Genomic DNA, 25,740 nt, shown 5'->3' with positions numbered 1-25,740 from the left:
CGAGCAAGCTCCGGTGGGGCGAGCTCAAAGAAGGAAATCGGCTTCGAGGAGTGTGATTTCCTTCTAGCTACCAGCCTACCACCTCGCCAGATAATCGGCCCGGAGGAGAGCGGGAGCAATATGCGCAATTCTTGCATCTAGCAGTAGCTGCCACTAAACGTTTAGAGGCGAAGCTATTTCATGCTCAAAATGACTAGTAATCATATTAATATTATACAGATCGAACCTCCTTCTTCTTCTTCTTCTTCTTCGAGCAAAACTATGTCGATGTTTATTCATATTACAGTATGTATACATCATGTGCACTAAACAAAGTAATATAATAGGAGTCATTATGCTCAACAACAAACACCAATAGCATGCATATGTGATCATAAAATCAACTGCGTCTTTAAGTACCTCGAAATTTCACTAGTAACTAATCCTGAACATCTTTTGCCCTCGCAATACTCATAATATACTCGATCTCCTCGGCAACTTCTTTCATGGAAGGTCGGTTCTGTCTACGTTCCTCCAAGCAACTTACTGCCAGAAAACCCAAAGCCTTCATGGTCTCCATCTCGAAAGTGCTTGCTCCGTCTATTAGCATTGGATCTATGGCATCCATTAACCTCTCTTCCTCCACCATTCTCTGCACATAGACTGCCAAGTTCACATCATCTGCTTCCCTGTTAAAATCAATTGCCTTTTGAGAAGTCAACAGCTCCAACAACACGACTCCAAAGCTATATACATCGCTTTTATCAGTCAACTGATAATTTCTATAATACTCAGGATCAAGGTATCCAAGAGTCCCTTGAGCACAAGTTGAGACGTGGCTCAAATCAGTATGAGCCAATCTAGATAATCCAAAATCTGAAACCTTGGCATTCAGTTTCTCGTCAAGCAGAATGTTACTAGACTTGACATCTCGGTGATATATTGGAGGAACTGCAGAGGAATGGAGGTATGCAAGACCTTCAGCAGCATCATGGGCAATGCGAAGACGATGACTCCAACTAAGGCGACCTCGCCCACCAGGTTTCAGACCCTGCAAATGTTCTAAAAGAGTCCCATTTGCTATGTACTCGTACACCAAAATAGGCTGCTCTAGCTCAACACAACAGCCAAGTAGGCGCACAAGGCTTCGGTGGTTGACATGACATAGAATTCTGACTTCGTTGAGGACCTGGTCGGTGCCTTTGGTGTTTCCAACCTTAGCACACTTGACGGCAACATCTGTGCCATCTTCTAGAATGCCTTTGTAGACTTCACCATACCCACCAGTGCCTAGGAGGCGGTCTCTGGAGAAGACGTGTGTTGCTTTCTTGATGTCTCTGCCAGTGAATAGTTTTGCTGCTCTGCCTCCCCTATTGGCATTTAGGATTTCTTCTCGCTCTCTGGTCAGGCGTTCTCGTGCTTCTTTGATGCGCCTATGGCGTTTGTAGAGTAAAATGGCGATGATGGCAACAAACAGTGTTGCACCAAGGCCGCTAGTTAAACCTACAACAATTCTATTCAGTTTAAAAAAATAAAAAGAAAATTACATTCAGTTTTGTAAGATTTATTTTACAGAGCAGAAAGTTATAATTCGCACGCTAATCTGGGTTAATCAGACGTGCATTTTGATTAGTAAAATGGAGAGTTTGGTTTCCTGCTGCAATTCTAGCCTCATATGGGGATCGGAATTTCTACATCTTAGCACCACTCGTCCAAAAGCCCAAGAGAAATCCCAATAATATAATAGAAAAAGTTTTAACTACAGGGAAAATAAGTCCATAAATTGAAATATTGTAAAATTAATTTTATTATAAAGTAAATTTATCTATCACATCAAATCATATAATTTGTAAATTTATTTTTATGATATTTCCTTGTGGATGTAACTTCATATATATCAAAGTTTCAGAGCAGTCTTTACAAATTAAGGCGACACTATATAATGCTCATCGCGTCTACTTCGTTTTTAAATTTGAAGCTTAAATTGTGGGAAAATGAAGTTGTGACTCGTGTTCGAACAGAAAAGTGATCATGATAATAATAATCCACCTTATTTAATGGCTAATTAAGATTTAGTACCTGCTATCAGTGCTGTCCGGTCCGATTCGCCGCCGCAGCCCTCAACATTTGCACATTCTGGAGAAAATACATATGTTAGCCAATCAGTGCACTCCACCTTTCAAGAGTTGACTAGAAACTACAGAATAACAACTTACTTTCAGCGCATAACCCCACAACCGGGTCCCAAACAAGCGGGAGTTACAGAAGCACCGACTAACCCCACCCGCAGCTGGGTCGGGCTCACAACGAGAGTTCTGCCCGTCATCACAGTCCGCCTGGGACCCACACACGGGTTCCCTTGGCAACACCCACTGAATCTCCAAACCTGGGTCGGGCCACTGGTTCACAGGCAAGCTCGGGTCCAAGTTGACGAAGCTCGTGTAGGCACTACACCCCGACTTCCGGACCCGAATCATGTAGGAAGTCGATGACCCGCCCGCCCTGAACGTACAGCATCGCGGTGCGGCCTCGCATGGAGCCGAAGCTCCGCTGTCGTTGGCATACACGTGGCACAAGCTATTCGACGAGCAATTCAAAGGCGATCGGAGGATGTCTTCGGAACAGTTGAGGTAGAGGATGGTGTTGCTGCTAGTGACGTTGAAGGGGAGGGTGCTGTTAAGCTGCACGCCCTGATGGACGAGATCTGATGTGACGCAGGTGTTGGGCAGGAACTCCGCGGGTCTGATCACGAAACGTTGGGTGGAGGGATTGACGGACGTGATTGCGTAGGTGGTGTTGAGCGTATCGAACTTGAGCGAGCCCGCATCGCACCGGATCTTATAGGACTGGTCTCCACAGGAGAGACCGGTGCTGAGCGGGTAAGGAACTGTGCTGTTGCCGCAGTTCGGACAGCTTTTCGCGGAGGTTGCACTCCCGGTGCACATTAGCAGCGCCGCCGTGAATAAGAGGAGCTTCAGCTTAGTCATCTCCATCGAGAAAGAGAGAAATGAAGAGGCTTCTTTTCTTTTTCTTTTCTTTTTATTCAGGCTTTCTTCTTCTTAATTCTTCTTCTTCTTCTTCTTCGACACTATTGTTGGTCGTTCAACTGGAAATTAATGGGTAGAGCCAGAGCTGTGTTTAGTCAAACTTTCTAAAATTTCAAACGCATAATTTAAGACTTTAATGGGTAGAGCCGCCGTCGTCTTTTTATATGATATACACAATATATTATATAATATATTACATAATAATATTATAAAATAAAAATATTTTTATAAAATTATGTTATTTTTTTAAGATATTTTATAAAAATATTTATATACAATGTGTTGTATAAAATGTTGTATATAAATTATTTTCCTTAAAACAAGAAAAATTTTGTTTTCTTGTTGTAACACCCCGTATTTTAGTGTATTTTTACTGAATGATTATTTTTGATTGTTCAAAAATTTATCCTCTTATTTTAAAATTGGTTAGATTTTTTAGTAAGTTTATTTCTATGATTTTAATTTGGTGAAAATTATTTTTATGTGCTTTCCAAATATTTATTTATTGTTATGCATTTAAATTGCTTTTAATGTTTAAATTGATTACTGTGGGATTTAATTATTTCAATTTGACTTTACCATTACGTTTAAATTATTTTATTTAACTTGTGGTTTTAAAATCATCTTCGTTGGATCATTTTTGTGACTCAAGTTATGAGGATTGGACCTCATTTCTTTTCCCTCTATTTTTCTTCCTCTCCTTTTCTTTTCTTTTCTTTCTTTTCTTTTTTTCTTCTTCCTTATTTCTCCCCTCCCCCGTGCGCGCAACTCCCTCTCCCTCCCTCTCTCTCCGTCCGTTCTTCCTCTCCCCCAGCCCGCCGCCGTCGCGCCGCCGTGCGCGACACCGCCCAGCCGACCAGCTCCCCTCCCTCCGGCGACCTCACCCCCCAAATCTCAGCCCCTACCTCGCCGCCGGTAGCCCACACGCACCCCACGAAGGCACGGGCCACTTTCACGCCAGCGCCGCGGTGAGCCGGCGGTGGCCTTCACCGCCCACCCCGCTAGCTTCCCCAGCCGCCGGCGACCTCACCCCACCAATATCACCTCCGTTCGTGCCGCCGTTAGCCCCCACGAAGCCCATGAAGCCGAGGCACTCTTTCCGCCGTCGCACCGCCATTGGCCACCATCTTCCTACCACTTCATCCCCGACCTCTTGGCAACCCATTGGACCCAACCCCAGCTCCGATCCGTCACCGGTGAAGCCCCACCAAGCCTATTTCCGATTTGTGCATTTTTAGCCTAAAACCACCCCTTGCGCCGCCACCGACGGCAAGCCACCACCACCATTGGCTTCACCGACCTCCCTAGGCCCTACCCTACCATTTTTGGGTCTTCATTTGTTCTCGTTGAAAAGTGGGTATCTGTGACCCACGATACACTGTGGTGTTGCTCAGACATCACCACTTGCAACTTCGTGATCCTTCGAAAATTGCTATATTGCACTGTAAGTATTTTCCTTAAAGAACTTTCGTGATTTAAATATATTTTTGCACTAACACATATTATCTGTGAATTGGTTTGTTTGCCGGACTGAGTCCGAGGAGTTTCGGGGGTCGGATGGATTGTGGACGGAGTTGTGTGTTTCTTTACATTGTGAATTGTGGTTGTTGGTTGTTGGTTATGGCTTGTTCATGTACATCGCATATTGCATGCATGATCATGTTTGTAAAGAAAACTGAGTTTTCGCATGATTGCATACATGTTCATGTGTTTATTGGAATTGGATTCTCATGTGAGTAAAAGGAAAAGAGACTGTAGGGATGGTGGTAAGCAGGGATGGTGGTTGTGTCTCGCCTGTGATTCCCGCCTACAGTGCTCTGTTAAGTATTCATTGTGTGTAAAGGAACTGTAGGGATGGTGGTAAGCAGGGATGGTGGTTGTGTCCCGCCTGTGATTCCCGCCTACGGTGCACGCGGTAAGGATGGTGATAAGCAGAGACAGTGGTAGAGTCCCGCCTGTGATTCCCGCCTACAGTGTCCGATAAATGGGTTGTTTGTGTGAATCATTTTATGGGAAAATGTTTTACGGATATTTTGGGCCAAAATGGAATTTTTGGCGTGTGTTGGAAATAATCATTTTTCTGGGAAAAAATGGTATTTTATGGCTAAATGTATTTTGCTATATTGTTGGTTGCATTAATGTATTTTTATCCCGAGAGTTGTTTGGTTTATACTTACCTGTGATACCATTTTATCGTATCGTAGATTTTGATGCAGATGATGATGACGAGCCTTAGCTTGGCTCTGTTGGAGGAGTGATCTGGAATTGCTCCTGTTTAGTGAGTTATGTTTTTATCAATTTATGTATTTACCTTTTGTATTATATTTGGGATGATTGTATATTTTTAAAGATAAATTGTGTTGAATATTTGTATTTAAATTTCTGGTACTTAGTTGACTTATTTATATTATCCGCTGTGACTTTTATTGTGCACCTTTGCATGTTGCACACACACTTGAGCACATTTCGTTGGGATGCGTGACCGTGTTGTCACCATCCTGACGTCACGATTCCCTTGCTTTTGTACGTAGGAGTCGGGGCGTCACACTTGTTTTGATCTTTAATATATTTAATTTTTTTATTTATTAATTAAATATGTGATTATTAGTATATTTTTTATTTTTTAAAAATGTTTAAATACGTTAAAAAAAATGTAAAGAAAAAAAAATAAAAACTAAAATTTGTAACGCCCATCTGGGCGGCACGCTATCGCTTGATTTCAATTCATGTTATCATGATTTATTGACTCGTATTGGATACAAGTTTGATTTGATATGATTTTATTTTAAAAGAAGTTGATTTTATTTTAAAAGAAATTATGTTTGGATAGTGAAATGATTTGAAATATTTTGTAAATAATAGTAAAAAAAAATAAAAAAATATTAAATAGTAATAAAAAAATCTAAAAAAATAATAAATTGTAATTGAATGTTCCCAGAACACTCACTACCCAACTTCACTATTATTTACAAATAATTTACTATTATTTATAAATTATTCATTATATTTTCATTATTATTCACTATTTTTTCATTATTATTTACAGATTATCTGATATCACCTTAACATCCAAACATATCCTCAATCTTAGATGCAAACACTATTAAAAAAATAATTTTTTATGTGAATTACATTTACTCATTTTTTTCAAAAACGTGTATGAAACTTGCATATTTTATGGCTGATAAATATCATTTATCACTTTAAAATCCAACATTCAAAGCTACTAATTTATATCAAATAAATCCATCATCAACTCAATACTCATTATGAAATTAGTGAAGTTAGGGTTAAGAGATTTAATTCTTTTGATAATTGGATCAATTTAGAATTGAGCATAACATATCATAAGTTCTTCTTTATTCACTTTTATATTATTTTCCAAAATCTTAGTAGTTTTCTAATCTCTATATCATATAAAATATATTCTATAATAAAATCGTTAACAAATATTCAAATATGCAAGTTTAAAGAGTTCGAAGGATAAACTTGTAGGAGTAGTAGTTCAAAAAGGTAATGATACTCTTATACTTCTTTTTACTACTTTTTTACCATCTAAATATTTTATTTTTGTTTTTATTTTTTGAATATAGATTAAAAATCTCATAATATGACCTTCTTATATAATATAGAAGAAAATAAATTTAATCAACTAATATAATCATTTAATTTAATTAAAAATAAATTCAACTTTATAAAAATTGATATTCTTTTGCTCATTGAGTCATTTTTTATAAAATTTAATTTAATTTTAATTAAATTACACGATTAATTGATTTATTAAATTTATTTTCTTTTAAATTATGTAAGAATGTCATGTTCTGATATTTTTACTCAAGATTCAAATAACAAAAGGAAAGACCCTCTCTAAATACCTGTAATATTCCTTTTATTTATAATGTGCAAGCTTGTTTAGAAAATAATAATAATAATAATAATTAAATAATAAAAAATGATTACCCAATTAAAAAACCACTGTATTTCGTTGACTTCTTTAACCGACAATAATTGTTGTCAACGTTACATATTCCTGTAATTGGGTCCCAACGATTTACGCGGCCCAGCCCATTGGATTTCCGAGCAGTTTGCGCTAGAAAGGAAATGTTTTATGCCAATCATATATTTATTCAATTTTTAAAAAATATATATATATATAAAAATTGCATATTCTACTACGACAAATTTCATTTCTCACTTTAAAATCCAACGTTCAAAACTACTAATTTTTATCAAATGAATCCATCATCAACTCTACTCCATATGAAATTAGTGAGTTAGGGTTAAGAGATTTAGAATTGAACATAACATATCATAAGTTCTTTATTTACTTTTATATTATTTTAATTTATTTTCCGAAATCTTAGTAGTTTTCTCATCTCTATTCTCTATATCATATAAAATATATTCCGTAATAAAATCGTTAACAAATATTCAAATCTGCAGGTGTAAAGAGTTCGAAGGATGAACTTGTACGAGCGGTAGTTCAAAAACCACTATTTCGTTCACTTCACAACGAAATGGAAAATAAACAAATCACTCATTTTTACAACTCTTCTCAACTCATTTAATCATTACAATTTTCTTAAATTTTTATACAAAATAAAATAAACAATTCTACATTTTCAAATTTTAAAACAAAAGTAATATTAAAATATATATTCTAACAATATTTTATTCATCTTTCAACTTTCATTTACGAAAACAAACGAGTCAATGATTTGGATCCCACAGATTTCTGCGGCCAAGCCCATTGAGTTTCCAGCCCTGGTTTAGGCTAGTAGTTTGCGCAAGAAGGAAATGTTGTTGGACCACGAAAGGACCAGCATTGACAAAGGAGGACACCCATAGATTTTACTGAACTACAATTTCATTAGTTGATGAATGAAAAGACTTGAGGCAAGTCCAACCATCATCCACAAATGATTTTGAGTAAATCCAGAGACACTCCTATACATAACTAGAAAGGCTAGATGATGATTACATGAAAAGAGACGGACACGATGCTATACATGATCTGGAAACCCAACAAAGGTTCCTTCTTGCAACGGTGTTAAAGATAGGGCCAGTGATTGTGAATGGAACACATCAGCCATGAAAGAATGAGTACATGCACAGATGTATTAAGTATACAGGCTATTGTATGTACATATTCATATTTTACTCAATAAGTTAACAATCTAAACAATTGCTACCTGCAAAATTTTGCCAAGGCCTCCTGAAAATGAGGAACTCAAGTGGGAGATTCTGCGAGAAGAAGGGTATGCCACCAGCCGCAAGAAACATTTTTAGGAATACAGCCATCAATAATGACTTGAGAAGGAATGTTGCGGTCGATCACATCTCCCAAACCAAGCTGTTACATGCAAACATGGAGTCTAGATTAGTAAAACTTTAGACTGGTAATCAAATAATGTGAAGCTAGATTCTGTCATTTCATATGATACAAAATACAAAAAATATGGTATTATATTAATGCAATGCAGTGCCCTGCTAACGGTAGCTTGATGATTGATAAGTCCAAGCATTATACCTGCCCATATTTGTTCCATCCCCAGCAGAAAACTTTCCTATCGTCTTCATGAAACAGAGAAAGCAAGTCAACAGATATATCAGTAAAAATGAACTTTTGAGCATCAATTCATATGAAATTAAAATTGTCACACGATCTAAGTCTAATAGACTACATATATGCAGTGCAACTTCATTCTATGACACGGTAAAAAAGGAATATACCAATCAAAGTACTACCTTAATCTTTCACCGTTTCAACATATAATTCAGTTTTTAATTAGTATAATTTGTTAGCAGCAATACAAGCTTAAATCAACCCCCCCCCCCCCCCCCCCCCCCTCCAAAAAAAAAAAAAAAAAAGAAAAGAAAAAACAAGTAAAAGAAAAACTTTTCCCAGTAAAGATCTTTCAAAACAGTTGCCTAGTGAGTTGTATTTGTTCGGCATTCTGTCTATTCAATAACAAAATTTATAATTAGCTAAAATTTACTAAAATGAGACTATTGATTACCATAAACTTGTACACGACTTTGCCCATTCAAACTTGAGTTCAGATTCCCCAAAAAAATTATGCTCAGTCTAGTGGCTGACAAAAATGAAGTGAATACAGTCTTGGACAAATAACTACATGACGTAGAAACAAATGTTTATCACTGAACAACTCAAGAGCATGGCATATAGGTTCGTGGAAGTTTCATTGGACTCCACACCTGGATTCAGTATTGATATGTGTCCAACGAGCACACCATAAGTTCTTTCCCTTTGCCCTTTTTCCCCAATTTGGAATGGTGGTGTACAAATGTGCAAAGCTGAAGTCAGGCAGTGTTCAAAATTGCACACATAGAATCTCATGGGTCTGAGGGTGGTTCTTAGTCAGCACTAGCAAAAGGAATAATGGAGACCTACAGAAGTCCGGGGTGGCATACCTGTAATTAAGGCACTGTGACGTGCCCCACACGATAAAATTTTTGCACGCATATTTTCCTGGCCTGGAGCATCCAATAGCCTCGGCAGGGTCTGGTTTAAAAGTGCAAATAATAAAGTTAATCGCAAAAATTCCATTCAAGGACAATAAATTCTCACAACATAAAAAGTAGAGCATTGACTTGGTGGTAACCAAGAAATACATATTGTTAAATGACCAATCGTCTAAACACTCTTTTACATTTGGGCTAGAATCTCCTTTAGTAAGTCAGTCTGATATGTGAAATATAATGTGGACATGGGATTAAGGTCAGAATTCGTACTAAGGACTAGTAATATGATAATATTTATATCATTAACAGTCTGTGGACCATCTCCTACTACATTGTGAGACAGCTAGTGTTATGGAATGAGCTGTTCAGCAGACTGAAGTTGGCTTGGGTTATGCCCACGATAGTGGTGGCAGTTCTGGCTAGCTGGACAAATCTAAGAGGCATTCAACAAATTAAAGCTGTGGAAGATGGTCCCTATATGCATCATGTGGTGTTTGTGGCAGGAGCACAATGATCAGATGTTCGAAGGCAATGAGAGATCAATGGAGGAACCGAAAGCTTTATTTATTAGAACTCTATGTACTTGGGCCATAGCTGTTAACTTTAATGGCCTTGATTTACATGATTTTCTTGTCTCTATTGCGCCTGCATAGATGGGGCATACCTTTGTAGATCTTTAATCTAATGGAAAAAGGTAAATTTAGACATTTAATAAATATGAAGAAATAACATCCTTAGCTCCTAATTTATGTTATTGAAGCCATCAACATTCTAACTTCACCAGACAAAGGTAAGAGTTAGCTTATAAAAAATCTGAAAAAGGATAAGATATGAATACAAATTAGTATGATCGAGTTGCACCATTGACTAGATTATCAAGGTAAGAATCTAAGCTTTCATGGTACAACTAGCATAGTTGGGTTTTTTCCTAGAATTTTCAATCAAGGAATCTAGACCCCCCTATGATGGTACAATAACCAAATTCATGTGATATGATGAGGATATAGTCGTCTCTCCATTTTAGCGAAGGAACTTAGAGAATCCAAAAACCAAAGAATAGATTATTATACCTCGGCTTGATCACCACCAGTTCCCAACTGCCCAAACTGATTCCCACCAAATGCATACACATCACCGTCAGCAGATATACAGACTGTGTGCCACAGTCCTGCAGCAACGCCCTCTATTCGGACACCAAGTAAGGAAGACACGCAAGTTGGGCTTAACTCATCATCTGTACCCCCTTGCCCACACTTTGACATAAAAACATGACAAAGCAAACAGCTTTACTCCTTTATCATGGTTAGTCAAAACATAAAGCAACAAAGAGAGTAAAAAAGAGAACATTAACATAAATATAGTAGATTATCCCCCAGAATGAACCATCTTGAAAATCTAAAGTGCCTTTTTCTCCACCATGTTCAACTTTGCCTACATGCAAATCCAGAAGAACAGCCAAGAAATGGGACTCAACTACTTTCCCGGGAGAAATATGATGATTAAATGTTATACATGCCACCTGGAGTAAAAGAGAATATATGTTGTGTGGTTTTGCATAAATACAATGATTTTCACAGTCAAGCAGCCAATGTTCAAGTTAGTGAAGTTATTTCACGAACCAACTTTTGCTTTGCTTTAGACTCTATTGAACAATTGGATAAATAGGATCCTGCTGGCCTGTGCATATGAATTTTCACTCAAGATATAGGATTTCACTTATCCTAATAGAAGTGTGCCTAATCATTTTGTAGAAACATTAAATTAATAATACCCCATATCAGCCAAAGCAGTAGATGGGAATTCAATACAGTGGTTTGTACTTTATATCAACTAACAACCGAGGGAATAAGGTTGCCGGAATACCACTTAGTAATGGCAACTAAGAAGAGACGGCAATCTCTGACTAAAGTGATGCTAAAAGAAATCTTCAATGAACTTGTTGCACTTACATACGTTAGCAGTAAGCTTCAAAGAGCTCACACTAGATCATAATGCTAGGAATTTATGACATTGAATCCCAATAACTATTTATTTATTAATCTATGTTCTCATAAGTGACATGACGGATCCTCTTAACATAAATATAACGTTAGCTAGAACTATGTAACATTTTGAATTGCAAACATCATACAGCACAGCAAATTGCTTCATTGAAGACAACAATAAACCTAAGAGACATATTCAGACAAACTACCTGAGAAAAAGTAAAGCATAGATGCTGATAAATTATTTTTGATAAGTAGATGCTGATAAATTATTATTAAACCAGGAATCAACATATTTTGCTGAAAAAGAAAATAAAGTGCCACACTAACAATTTCAACAGGAGAGAGCACAAGGCACAAAAGCATTCAACAAAAAGAACTCACATGTCCCAAAAGAACTCACCTGTCCATACATTCCCCAACCAAATGCAAGTAGAGCTCCGGCATCTGTAATACAAGTAATGACATATGGAAAATGTCAGTACATTACAAGTTAACCATTTTCAATGGGCAAACAAAAACTAATTTGCATTGCAGCAACCAGAACATATAGGTAGAATAACATATTAGATGAAGCATACTAATATATGAAACTCAATTGCAACCTACTGTAGATTTCAAAATATATAAAATTTAATTGCCAACCTACTGTACATTTTAGTCCAACTCCCACTCATAACTCGTGTATAGTCATGACAGACAGATTTGGGAGATCTTCATTCACTTTTTATACGCTAACATATATTAATTAAAATCATGCAAAATTTTCAAATATTTCGATTCTCTCCTGCAAATTTGAAAGTTCTCTTATCATTTTTTAATATTAACACAATATCTCTACAAATTCTTTCAGAATTGTATGCTATTATAATCTTTCAATCAATCTTAAACTGAATTCACTCATGAAAAACAGTCTCTTTCTAGAGTTCAGAATACAGAAACCTCTACATATGCTAATATGAACAGGTAATCAGATGAGTTCAAACTCCAAACTAATAATACCAGAATTGATCAAACACAAAAGCTCATGACATTATACTTAATGGTACAACTACTTCATAGCCGCACCTGTGATTACTGCACTATGTCGCCCTCCACAGGCAATGCCCTTCACATAACTTCCCGGAACTCTAAAACCCTGTCCTTCAGAACTCATGCTCCCTCTAGAGAGTAATATGGATCTATCTTTTCCACAAGGAGAGGACTCTATGCAAGGTACAGGATGAGGAGAGGACACCATACGTATCCGTGAACCCAAACCAAGCTGCCCTTCACCTCCATAGCCCCAACCCCACACCTGTCCTGTATCTGAAACTACGGGAAATCAGTATCATATGTCTTGCTTTAAATGATTGATCTTTCACTTCAAATTTCATACCGCATACCAACCTAGGTATGATAACCAAAGTACTAAAACAAAAACAAAATAGAAAAAAAATACGCATCAAAACTGAGGCTATGAGGCAAAAGCTATTGAGAACAGAGTTAAATTACCAGATAATGCTAAAGTATGGCGCCCCCCGGCAGCAACCGTGGCTATCCTTACTCCAGGGCTCAGCGTTACAAGGCATGGCGATGCCGAGAGTGTTTCATCACCCGATGATGAACTTTCAGCTGCTTGCTTTGCTGAAGATAGTCTTCTTCGTTTAGTACTTTCTTCTCCACCTCCTCTAGCATCAGTACCTAATAGCGTTCCACCGGTTGTTCGTGAGCCTTGAGAGAGAGGGCCTACTGTCAGAGAACCACTTTGAGTAGTCAGAGACAAGGAATAGAATGCTATCTCCATTTTCAAGTCCCATGATAAGGATGCCAAACTGATAGTACCTTGGTCTGTCAATGAACACTGCCTCTCGAAAACATCCTTTTCGAAGCTAGCCACCAAAGTTGGGTCTACGAAGACCTTTCCAGAGGGAACACACTCCTTCCATCCCCATGTATAGACTTCTCCACTCTCTGTATTTAAACAATAACACAAACTCTTTAAATGGCTCCATGCAGCGTAGATTACACAGAGAACTACACGACATAGTTGAATGATTTGCTTCTACATATCAATCAGTTACCAATAGCTTGAATACGTTGGTTGTCTCTCCTATACTTTTTGTGAACTTCGTTTGCAAACTTTGGCGTCTTTTAATTTCTCCTGTACATTTTTGTCAACTTCGTTTGCAAACTTTGGTTTCTTTTAAGAATTTACATATCAGATAATTAGTTATCAATTGCTAGGATGCTTTTGACAGCCTGGAGATGACAAGCAGAAATGCATTTAAGAAATCAGAATTACCTGTTACTGCAACACAATGTGCCCAACCTGCTGCAGCTTTCACTATCAAAGCCTCAGTTGGAAGAGGGAAAGGCTCCGGAGTTTCCTTCTCAGTTATTAAAATTTCCGTTAGTTCAGCAAACAAACAAAGAAATAATGATTAGTTAAAAAAGAAAAATTCTACTTGTAACACCGCTGACATGGCAGAAATCAAGCCAATATCTTTTGATGGATGACCTGACAAGCATATCAATGCATGTCATGTAAATTGCATTATGCGGGTGTTGCCAAGTTTTTACGAGTAGGGGGACTCGTTAAAAAATTGTAAATTAGAGAGTTAAGAGCAATTGCAGTACCCCGTGCTTCCCGGATGTCACATAGCTTTGTCCTAGATCATCTGTTGAACCCCATGTAATGAGCTTTCCGGACTCTGATTGAGAAAGAAGGGTCAGGAAAGTGCAACTAAATATAACAAATATAACTTGGGTTTTAAAGAAGCTAGAAATTTTATGAGAACAGCAATTAAAGACTCAACTACTAGGAGGACAAATAGATCACTCTGTACTTGAAAATTATTTCAAAATAAGTATTGAAAAGCCCAGATATTGCAAATTCATGTCTGAGGGCAATTCTAGCAAAAAGAATTTCAAAGTGCCCAAAAATGGTGCTTCAAAGCTAATAGAGAGGGAAAGATCACATCCAGTAGGACGGACATTTTCACGGTTTAATATTCAAAAGAGATGCTTTTTTCATTAAAAAAAGAAAGAAAAAGAAAAAAAAAAGAAAAAGAAAAACCACAAAAAAGAAAAAAATACAAATCACTCCGCTTGGAATCAAGTACGAGGCCACAATTGTTTTAAAGAGGAAAGACTTTATATTTGAGAGAAAATAAGGTGGTGGAGGAACTAGGAAGGAAAAAAACGTCATATTTCAATGTCCCAAAACCAAAACGAAGTAGATCGCATGCGCTTCACGTTCTCTTTTTCCTTCCTTTTGCCACATTTTCTCGGCAACCAAACAGAATAAAATGCACCAATCAACCACCATTGCTGCTATACCCAACCAACCGACATTCCCAAAGCCAGTGTCCAAAAGAGAACCAGAATCTTCAAAAATAAATTAAAAAACGAAAATCAAATAGTGACAGACTGAAGAGCATACCAGATATGGCCATGGCAAATCCACAACCCCCTCCACAAACATCCTTCCAGGAGTCCCCTGCAAAGTTGATGGTCGCCGGAACTCTAACTGCCACCGGAGATGTCAGCGGCAACCTTTGTGGCAAAGCTCCCGGAAGGTAACCCCACATGTACACTAATTTCCCCCTAATCGCCTCTTCCATTTTCACAGCCTCGTCGTCCCCTTTACCCTCCCCATTCATTGCCTTTAACCAGGAAATTAATCGAAAGAAAAAGATACGAAAACAATGCTTTTGAAGGCTAAATTATCTTGAGGTTTCAGTTTGGGGAGAGAGAGAGGTCTGAGCTTGGTCATTGGTAGACTTGGGAAGGACTCTGTACAAGGTGCCCTAGCATTTCGGCTCGCTTGGTGGCTGGTCCCTTAAAAGGGGGCGTATCATTTTCAGGGACATGGGGATGCCACGTAGGATGCTCACGTGGGTTTATGAACACTTGGCAATACTCTGACCGGTAGATGGCTCCGACATTGGTAGCCAGAAGTTTCTGGAGGGTGGCCACAGTCCCACCCCGAACTCTAGAGGCCACGCGCGGGTGGATGTCGTGTCCGGCCTCATTCCTTGCCACGTGTCGGCCTTGGACTAGAACCCCAATCATTGACGTTGACAAGTGTAAGGTGGAGGATGTGAAGGTTTCTGTATTCTGAAGTGTCGTCCAAGGTTTTTTTTATCAATTTTTATTTAGGTAAAATAATATTTATAATCGTAGAGAAGTATGTGAGTATTGTACTTTCATTTTAAAAAAGTGAATAAGTATAAAATTTATGTAAAAAAAATTAAATTTTTAATAATAAATTTCATATTTTTTAAAAATTTCATATTACATGGTATTTGATTATACGTAGCATTATTCTTCTTGACAAATAATATTTCTAAATAAAAAATTGGCAGTTTTGTAGGATTGGGTGACCTGCACGTGCCTTGTGAAACCAATTATTCGTCTCTAATATGTCTGTTCTCGTTCGCATAACTTCATTCGATAAAAATGACAAACGTGTCTCTCTTCCTTCATTCAGGAGCTTGCACGTCTGCGACATGTGTGTGTTAAGAATGCTGGCTGTGACGGTCTTTCAAACCCATGGATGGCACTATCTAAAATATCGAGGGGGGAAAAGTCATATTTTCTTCCGAGTTCACAAAATATTAGGACAAGAGACAAGACGTACGTGCAGACTCATTTTACTTAATTACTTTGGCTAATTCGCATGAGCCATTCATGCATTCTCAATCACTTGAGTACGTACTTTTTTTGGCCAAAAAGACAATGTCAATAAATAAATAAGACTAGAGACAGTAATTGACTCGCGTTCCAACTTCCAACGCTCTATACAAAATTAGAAAGTTCGTGGAACATTTACAACATTAGATTAATGTCCGAGTTAGTTTATATATATATATATATTGTAGAAATAATCATTAACATCATAACAGATTATATATAAGTTTTGTCGAGCTCAACCTGTGCAACACATTGAAACATCTTTCCACTACATCTCAATATCTTCAACCTTCCGAGCATTGCCTGCAAGTCGATATGCAACCTCATTTCTCATTCTTGATACATGTTGAATCTGTCAACAGATTCCTAAGACTTGAAAAAGAAAAAACAGCTTTTTGTATATACAGATTTTCAAATCGCTCAGTTCTGATAATACATTTCGTGAAGTAGTTGCTAGCTCTAAATTGAATTTGATTCTTCGGCAATAGAACAATTTCTTCTCTTTCGTTAAACATCAAGTGGCAATAAAAAAATAAAAAGTGTATGTACGTGAGACCTGTCTCTGCAGCCTTCTGAATATCTATCTTCTGTTAGAATAAAGAAAAAGTATTATCATCAATCATTATTTATTATTACACACCTCATATTTTATAAAAAATATCCATATACCTTATGAAATAAAAAATATAGATAAGATGTGTAAATGAATAGTAAGTAATACATAATACTCCTCTAAAATAAATGGAATATAAGAGCTGCACCAAATTTTACTAGATATTGATAAGTCTCAATCAAATAAATGCAATAGGATTTTCAGCACCTAAATAATTATTTTCCAGATATATTGGACGGCTGAAAACTACATGGCATATTTTTGGTGATTTCACAACTGCATTATTGGACAGATCGTCTCAACTTCTCTGAGTTAGGATTAAGACGAGTGTATTTTTTTTTTTAAAAAATAGGATTAAGACGTGTGACTTTATGGGTTTAAGTATATATATTCATTATAAGAAAATTAAATATTTGTAATGAATTATTTATGATGAAAACGGATTTATTTTAATAAGAAATAATTATTTTTATAAAAAATAATTAATTATAAATAAATAATTTTCTTGTAATGATTGGAGAAGCTTAGCCTGTTTTTTATCAAGTAATCTAATTATCAACCCAAGTTTACGGGGAAAAGGCAAAACAAAATAATAATAATAATAATAATAAATGACATGAAATTCCAGCTTCACGATTCATGATCAAGAGTTGGATTATGGAGACTCAATTTAAAAAATACTCTTCTTATAAAGATTGATTTTCTTCCAAAATAAGTTGAGAGAACTACCTCCATTTTATTGTGTAAATTTATCAAATATCTTTCGAGAATATAACAAGGGCGTACCATTTTAATAGTCTAGTCTGTAAAATGTCAATGTCTTTTTAATGCAAGATTGAAAAGGCCCTTATCTCGTGAGTCGTGATTCGTCAAAATTAACTATACTGGCTCGGCCTTCGATTGGACTTCAGCCGGTTCATTGCGAAAACTGGCCCACAGTCCAGCCCAAAAGAACAATCGACAAGCATCACAATTTAAAAAAGGTGATTTGGATAAAGTGGTAAAAAATTGGAAGCCACTAATAGTTTTAGGTGGTGTATCGGGTTCGAATCCGTGATGCCACTCATTCGGCCAATTTCTTGCAGAGCGCACGAAGCAACTACGTTTGGGCCTCATGCACCACATAACAGGTGCCCCAATTATCAAAACGGGACCCATCATATTCAGCAATCCTGCCGTTAGGAAGTCAGGCACAATGATTGTGTGTGAACAGTCCCATGATGATGATCAAGTCTTGGGACTTTGCTCGCATTTAAGGTGGACATCACCCCCGTTGATAATGATAGATTTATTATTTCTACCACTCTTTATTACTGTATTTTATTTTCTGAGCGTCTAAAATGGGCCTCTCCGAAATCATTTTAGTTGATTGCTTTGTTTTTTTGTTTGGTTAGGGTGGTGGATGACCGTACGTACGGTACGAGAGGGGCCCTATAATTTGAGTGCTTGATGATGATGATGTGTTTTGGAACATCGCAAGGTGTATAAGATAAATTTGTGCTCAATGTATATCGCTGGAAATGTTCTCTCAAATGCGCAGAGTTGGGGCCCCATTAAATAATGTATGCAAACTGTTTCAGGTCCGCAATCATGCATTCGAAGACGGGTGACTTGTTTTGGTATCCGGCCGATCGATCGTGTGGTTAGAAAATAGGGTGTAATGATTGTACGGAATGGGCCCTATAATTGAGAGGTTGATCTTAGATGAGTGTAAAATCAAATGTCCGGTTGTGTTTGTGATCCCAGAGTGAGTATGGATGATTGATGATCAGGTAGCCCTCGGGTAATCCATGGTAAGGGGAGCCTTGCGCCTTGGGCTTGGCTCTCGCATTCCACTTGTTAAACTAACAAAGAGAAATGTTGCAATAAATAGAATTTAGAAAAGTAAATTTATAAATTGAGGTGATTTAATATAGTAAATTAAATTGTAAAGTAAATATAATATATCATTTGAAGTAACGTCAATTTGTGGGTTTAGTTTTGTTGAATCTTTTTATAGTTGCAATACTTCTCTTAACAAAATGTGATCGTCCTTATTTTCAAGAAAGCTGTTAACGTCGTGTTTCGCACGCTTTTGGGCCAGCCTACGATAATTTAGATCTTTCGAAACGGGCTTGCAAAAGACAAAAAAGAGTGCAACTAAGAGAGATCAGCCTTGGGGCAGGAGAATCTCATATGCCAAAGTTAGTAAGTATTCTTAAAAGTTTATAAAAAAGTAAAGCAGTCTAGGTATCAGAAAGATATTCTTGTACATGGGATATGTTATTTATACTGTAAGTCTGGGAGGACAAATCGTGTCTACTCCCATGGAGTTCGCGTTCTTCCTACTGTTCCCTGTGTCGGTGTCCTTTAATGCGATGTAACTTTGTTATGGCATCATTAATATGGTATGTAGTTCGGGTAGTGGTGCCATTAATGCGACGTAATTATCTGATTTCCTTCTCCCAAACAATATCCTTAGTAGTTCGTTGATGTATTTCCTGTCAGAAGATCAAGGTTCCCTGCACATTACTCATACTATGCGAGCAGGCACTTGAGAGTTGGACACTACTCGAGGGGCCTTTAGATTAACGAGTTTCATCCCCTGCAGCACCCTTCCTCCTCCAGGTTGCGCTCAGAGAACCTTTCCCATGGACCAGGTTGAAGACTATTAGTCTTGGGCTGAGCCTTTGTTCTTGATTTCATTAGTTTTTATTCACTGGCTTGCTAGGTTTAATGGGGGGAAAATCCCCTTACAAGAGTGTTTAGCTTCAACTCATTTATAAGTTTTTTTTTTTTTTTTAATGGAGGCTAATTTTTTTTATTAATATCTAATTTAAAAAAAAACAACTTATAAATGAGGGCTAATTTTTTTTATTAATATCTAATTATTAATTAAGTAATACCAAGTAAGTTTTCTTTCCTAACTAAATATTTCTCATCCTATTAATGGTGAGAGTAATATCAAGCAAGTCTTGGTTTTGATGGTGGTGGCACCATGACCGGAGCGGTGGTGGCTAGGAAAGCTACCTGTCGTTTAGGAAAAAGGGAGATGAGCTATGCTAGGAGTCTCGCCTACGACAATTTTCCTACCATATTCGTTATGAGTTTAAAATTGCGGATGCCCTTTTGAACTGCCCTTGAACAAAAACTCGCCTACATGGCTTTTTAGGGTCATTGGACTTCGTGTTGCGTGATGAGCTAAAACCATATGCTTTACACAAGTAATTAGTATTGACAAAGTTGGATTATATTTCATTTTTTTGTTTTGCCATCATCATCAAACGCCCTCAATTGTTTTTACAGATAAGATCAGACAAAATAAATCAAATTAAGATAAAAATTGAAAGTTAAATAAAATATTATTAAAATATATATTTTTAATATTATTTTTATTTTAAAATTTGAAAAAATTATATTGTTTATTTTATTTTATGTTATAATTTTAAAAATTATAATGATTAAGTAAGATGAAATGAATTAGAAAGTTCTGTAAAAACAAGAGGATATTTTGTAAAGATAACCATCATCTAAAATAAAGTTACAAAAAAAAAATTTGTACAAAACAATTGTTCATTTATCATTTTCTAATGATAGATCATCGCCAAGTAAATCTTGGGGGTAGAGGGGGATTGCACGAGCATTAACTGAGAGGCACAAGAGAACCTTTTCAAAGCGGTGCCAACGACGGATGAAGACCTTAGATTGAACCTGAAAGGTTTGGATCCACGCCAAGTAACCAGTGGGGGAGCCATGGCCGTTCTGTTATATTGAGAATAACGGAAGGAGGATTGCTTTGCTTAACAGAAAATAACACGACGAAGCCGTACGATTTGCGGGAAATGTTCAAAGGCACCCAATCTAATTTACTCGATAAAGTGCAGGCTAGAGATAAATTTCACCTTTTGGAAAGAACGCATGAACTTTGTATAGGGGCTGACTAACTAAAAGGAACACTATGAATGACTGGAACGTTATGCATAACTAGGATTCTCTTTATGGGAGAACCTTCAGGCTTAATGGTTCTAAAGGCACATACATGTAACTATAAACTACAATCGCCTCCTTTGGCACCGGCCATTAGGATTAGCCGATTCTGCTTCAGCCCCATCTACTGCTAGATCCATCCCGAACGTGTTGCTGCTACTCCTCTTCCGATTCGATAGAGAATTTGAATTCTCGTCTATCGATGCAAATGTTGCCAGCAGCTCTGACAACAACGTCGGGCAGCTCTCCTCCAAGTGCCTGAATGCTCCAGACTTCATTACCGCTGCAAACAATGAAGGATATTAGTATTTCAAGACTTCAACATACAACACAAAGACAATGGTTATGTACAAAAGTAACAAAACTAAGATATTTCTCTTCACAAAAGAATATGACATGTGTGTTTTGGCGACCATAATGTTTAGTGTAATTATAAATTTTGACGGACCAAACAGGAAAAGGATGTCCACGGTTACCGTGTCCTCAAGATAACATCAAATCATGCAATTAAATAAGAAACATTCTCTTCATCCAAATAAATTTTACAAAAGTATCATCCAAACTTCTTCCATACTGACTTTTTGAGGGGAAAAAAACATTGTAAAAACAAACCTTCATAAATGATTTTGAAAATATTCGACATGTTAGCTATGCATGAAGAAGCATCAAGCAGAACCATACTTGAAATTGACATAACCTGAGAGTTTGCACAGCATTCCTACGGATAATACGCACCTCCCAAGTTTTCTGGATTGGCAGTGAACTTTAAACAGATGGCCTTAAGCTGTGGACAGTGGTGTTGCTCGGCTAGGGCAAGTATTGTCGCCACTGTGTCGATATTAATTGCTTTACACAGTTCTGATTCACATAATAATTTCAGTCGATCCAGATTATATAGGTCAGCAGCAGCCCATAGATGCTGCACCATGATAGTGGACGAGCAAATAGTTGTCGTGCTCTCAACTTTGTCTACATTGGGAAGTTTGTCTGTGTAGATAAAGAGAAGCATAGCCTGAAAAAACAGATAGTAGGCCCACCACTTTTTCAAACCCCAATAAAAACATTTCTCAAAAAGTTCTTCAATTGTAACATTTCTTTAACAGTTCCCGCCGCTTTCTCAAAAGATTTTCTTGAAAGTTTCTAAACTTTTGGGAAAAGTTTTAAAGATGGGTATAGCATTGTGATAAGAGGAAGCAATGTGATCAAGAAGCCTTACCTTGAAGATGAAGGCATCAATGTCCTTTATGACTAGTTTATCTATGTTAGGATTCCCAACAAGTCCAAAAAAAATCAGAAGCTTCTAAAAGATTTCTTCTAAAAAATCGTTTGTATCCTCTGAAATGCAAGTGTAACAACAGTATGAGGAAAAACGTAAAAGTTTCACAACGCTGCCCCCCTCCTCCCCACAATAAAGAAAAAAACACAGCTGGAACATCCGAAGTTATGGGCAATATGTGCAAATAATATTAATTCATGCATAGACATCAAATTAGTTATGGTAACCCAGGCATAAAGTATTGGTTTACTATTTGGAATAAGAAGTGCTACATCTACAAATGAACCTTACAAAAATAAACTTACAAATTGATGTGACTCGATGTGAGGTATCATGATTCATATCTAATTTACAATAAAATGAACTTTATAATTTAATGTACCACATCAAGTCACATCAATTTGTAAGTCTCTTTTTGTGAGATTTATTTGTAGACTAAGCATTTCTCATATGCACAATTACTGATTTACTATACCCAAAAAAAATATTAATTGTTGTTACAATGGGAGCTACTAACTTTTAAACGCCATATCATGTGTAAAACAACTAAAACCGAGGAGTTCTGAGTATGCGTCATCCATTTTTTCAATGCATCCTATTTTCATGACTTGGCTTTCCAATTTCAATCTCCCTGAAATTTCAATACAACTCTCTATTTTTGTTCAAGACTACTGAAATGAAATAAATGTTCAAGGCTTCCCAACTTTAGCAATTCCATCAACTGATGTCCATGCCTCTTCCTCTTCTTCAATATAGGATTTTTTTCTATGTTTTCCACATCTCTTTCCTTCTTGGATCTCCCATTCATTTTTTCATCAACTGAGCAAACTAACATTTTTTTATTATCTCAAGACCAAAAGAAAGTTCGGAGAAGTGGCTAGTCTCTCCAATTGATAATATCCTGGGTTCATTTTAATTCCAAATAGGAATATCAGTAGCGTAATTGCTTGAATGAGTGTTTCTTCTATCGTAGAACAGACTTATTTGGAATACAAAAAACAGATGCAATTTAAACACATAAACTCATCACAATTGTGGCAGAAAATATAGAATCACACTTCTCCCCCCACCAAAATTCCAATTCTCATACCATAATCCACCTCAGAAGCAAAGGTTTATTACTCTCTCACACACTCAGTCTTAAACTCACAAACATCCACCAGTCTCCTGAACTATCATAAAGCCCTCTGATTGAAATCAATTTGTCCCAGAACTCAACCCTGATTGTTTTACAACGGTAGATCCCTTCCTCTAAAGGCCTGTTCCCAACTTGCAACGCACCAAAATTAACAATGTAAATAATAACAACACCAAATCAAATTAATCCATTACCACATGCTACCTCTGTATTTAAGCGTGTAAGGCCCGCTCTCCAGAGCACGTAGGAAGTGGTTGTGCACCTTGTTGTTTCCGTTTCCGCTCTGGTCCAGCATCGACAGCTCGAACAACGCCCTCACGTCCACGCCGTCGCTCACCAGCGCAATGAAAACCGACACGTACATAGAGTTATCCTCTGGATTTTTACCGTCGGGGTAGAAGTAAATCGCCCATTGGTACCCACCCACCGTGAACGTGTCGCTCATTATGTACTTCCCCACACCCATCCCTTTGGCCAAAGAGTAACCCTGTACGGTGAATCGGTGAGACCCGTTCACCGTCTCGCTTAAAAATATGGAGCACGAGCTCGTGTCATCGCCGGGCTTGAAATTCGCCGCGGAAGCCATCACCGCGCAATTCGCAACATATATTGAGGCGATTTCAAAACTACTTGAATTGAAAGAATTATAGGTAGCAAAATCCAATGCTGGAAACGAACAATTGCACCACCTATGAGAATTAAGGTTTAGCCGGATAAGAGTGAAAATATGTGAAGGCAGAATGAGAAGAGAAAGGTCGTGTAGCGATTTTATGTTAAACGGGCCCGTTGTAGTCTAGATGGTCTATAAATACAAGCTTGCTTTTCTTTTTTATTTTTTCTATTTTTGGGACGACTCTTGTATATATCTTCATTGGGGAGATACAAAAGTAGTTCTATTTAACTCTTATGGTATAATTATGCATTGCCCGTCTCTTCTACTACTTGACTGACTAGCCATCAAGCATTCCACTCGTGCAGAGGGTGTTTGGGTTAACTACTCGACCTCCGGTGGTGTCTTCGTTCACGCATCCCTCTTTGGGTCGATCTGGTCCAATCGAAGTCAACCAACTCACATGGAATACCCGGTGAGTTTTAACCAAGCTGATCAGTTAAGGTTGAATTTAAGTATTGAACTAAGTTGATTTTTTTATAAATAGTAATAAATTGAAATAGTTGAAGGAGTTTTATAGAGTTTATTTAAGATGAGTTTAAATGTGTTTATATATTAAAATGAATTTAAATATATTTATAAAAAGTTAAAAAATAAATAAATCTCATCATTAAATTCAACTGTTCATCTGACATATCAAAAATAAACTATCGGCGTCAAATCCTATAAAATGCAAAAATATTTCTCCAAGCTGCACTTGCAGCCATCCACCTCAAGTCAAGTAAGGGCAAAATGGACAAAATATGACTTTTTTTTTCCAACCTTCGATTTAAAGGCATTATGATGCCACTGCAGAATCTCTGCCGCAAGTCAAAACCGGTTACATCAATGTACAGTACAGAGCCACTAAACTTATTTACAATACAGCTCAAGTTTATGTTTAGATGGTAGAAGATGCTTAAAAATGAACTGTATTGAACTCAGTTGATGAATCAAACGGATCCTAACTCTATAGATTATTTATTCTATCTGCTTCTCTACAAGGTCTACTTTCTTCTTCCTTCAAACTTGATTGAGCCAAACTTAAGTTGTTTATGTAGGTTTAGTGCATCTTTAAGATTACGGTGGAAAATATAGTTTATAGTTTACGTAATAAGTTCTACTATTGAAAAGTTATTTACGTTTAGTAACTATAAAGTTAAAGTACTTTCAAACATGTTACATTTACTTGAAAACAAATTAAAAAAATATTTTTTAAAGTAGTAATGATGATCATTTGAATTTTTAAAAATTATGACCATATACTCGAAAGTTTGAATATTGTAATTATCTTAAAGTTATATAAGTATTTTCGCTTATTGACAGTCTTTTTAAATTGAAACTACATTATGCATTATCCATAAAGACATGTTTGAGAAAAAAAATCAAAATAATGATTTTTTTCAAACATACTTTTTAACGGTTAAAAAATACTTTAATATGTAATATTAAAATAACCTAATTTTTGTATTAAAAGAATTTTAAGACTATTTAAACACTTTTTAGTATTTCTAACGCAACCTTATACGAGCTCTTAGACTAGATCATTGCACTTCTACTACCTCTTAACAAAGTAGAGTGATTATAACAATTGGGGGCTAAGGTGTAATCAGATCAGGAGGAGTAATGGATCGAAAATTTTGGTCAGTCATTTTTGTCGAACTAGACTATTAGCTATCAGTTTGGTCGGTACATTCCATTCTATTTGATGCAGGAGCACTTTTTTCCTCTTTTTCCTTTTTTCTTTTATAGAAAAATTAATACAAAAAATTAATTACAAATTTAAATAATTAAAATTAAAACTAAGTGATATCCTTAACATTTTATATATAATTATGAATATTAAATAATTTCATTGTAGATATAGTCAATAGTGATCTATTAGATGAAAATTACATAATTAACTTGTACAACTTATCAATTA

The 25,740-nt window shown here is 36.7% G+C and overlaps 4 protein-coding genes across 9 annotated transcripts; all 4 read right to left on the bottom strand.

Moving 5' to 3' along the window:
• Positions 1–242: 242 nt before the first annotated feature.
• Positions 243–3,005, bottom strand: LOC121246386 (wall-associated receptor kinase-like 20). Its single transcript, XM_041144528.1, is given in 4 exon segments — positions 243–1,482; positions 2,059–2,115; positions 2,196–2,234; positions 2,237–3,005. Coding segments are annotated over 4 exon segments (1,896 nt in total). The 5' UTR covers positions 2,973–3,005; the 3' UTR covers positions 243–418.
• A 4,870-nt stretch (positions 3,006–7,875) lies between these two features.
• LOC121246402 (ultraviolet-B receptor UVR8-like) lies at positions 7,876–15,306 on the bottom strand. Of its 6 annotated transcripts, none has more exons than XM_041144550.1 (11): positions 14,922–15,305; positions 14,117–14,190; positions 13,782–13,866; positions 13,322–13,450; positions 12,992–13,225; positions 12,566–12,805; positions 11,901–11,944; positions 10,583–10,765; positions 9,462–9,552; positions 8,557–8,600; positions 7,876–8,379 (listed from the first exon to the last, which is right to left on the bottom strand). In XM_041144550.1, the coding sequence occupies exons 1-11, from the start codon at positions 15,139–15,141 to the stop codon at positions 8,257–8,259; spliced, it is 1,467 nt and encodes a 488-aa protein (XP_041000484.1). In that variant the 5' UTR covers positions 15,142–15,305; the 3' UTR covers positions 7,876–8,256. The 6 variants fall into 6 exon arrangements, with proteins under 6 accessions (XP_041000484.1, XP_041000481.1, XP_041000482.1 ...); XM_041144547.1 differs by having other exon boundaries at positions 12,566–12,811; positions 12,992–13,228; positions 14,922–15,304; XM_041144548.1 differs by having other exon boundaries at positions 12,566–12,811; positions 14,922–15,304.
• A 5,303-nt stretch (positions 15,307–20,609) lies between these two features.
• On the bottom strand, positions 20,610–22,041 carry LOC121246479 (BTB/POZ and MATH domain-containing protein 3-like; the record flags this gene model as incomplete). Its single annotated transcript, XM_041144659.1, has 3 exons — positions 20,610–21,036; positions 21,489–21,765; positions 21,970–22,041. Coding segments are annotated over 3 exons (567 nt in total), but the record flags the coding sequence as incomplete, so codon positions are not given.
• On the bottom strand, positions 22,037–23,981 carry LOC121246470 (BTB/POZ and MATH domain-containing protein 4-like). Its single transcript, XM_041144648.1, has 2 exons — positions 23,362–23,981; positions 22,037–22,088 (listed from the first exon to the last, which is right to left on the bottom strand). Coding segments are annotated over exons 1-2 (393 nt in total). The 5' UTR covers positions 23,754–23,981; the 3' UTR covers positions 22,037–22,087.
• Positions 23,982–25,740: the final 1,759 nt, after the last annotated feature.

The sequence above is a fragment of the Juglans microcarpa x Juglans regia genome, chromosome 1S (assembly GCF_004785595.1).
Source record: "Juglans microcarpa x Juglans regia isolate MS1-56 chromosome 1S, Jm3101_v1.0, whole genome shotgun sequence".
NCBI classification, from domain to species: domain Eukaryota; kingdom Viridiplantae; phylum Streptophyta; class Magnoliopsida; order Fagales; family Juglandaceae; genus Juglans; species Juglans microcarpa x Juglans regia.
The sequence above is the reverse complement of the archived record's forward strand: the minus strand, read 5'-3'. Positions and strand labels throughout refer to the sequence as shown.

What these genes read in the sequence shown, in the direction of transcription:
- LOC121246470 (XM_041144648.1), bottom strand. Translation starts at nt 23,753, where the DNA reads ATGGCTTCCGCGGCGAATTTCAAGCCCGGCGATGACACGAGCTCGTGC.
- LOC121246402 (XM_041144547.1), bottom strand. Translation starts at nt 15,141, where the DNA reads ATGAATGGGGAGGGTAAAGGGGACGACGAGGCTGTGAAAATGGAAGAG. An exon ending in ATTTGCCATGGCCATATCTG is followed by an intron (nt 14,191 to 14,921) that starts GTATGCTCTTCA and finishes TTTCTCAATCAG; the next exon opens with AGTCCGGAAAGCTCATTACA. An exon ending in GTTGGGGAATGTATGGACAG is followed by an intron (nt 10,766 to 11,900) that starts GTGAGTTCTTTT and finishes TTTATGTCAAAG; the next exon opens with TGTGGGCAAGGGGGTACAGA.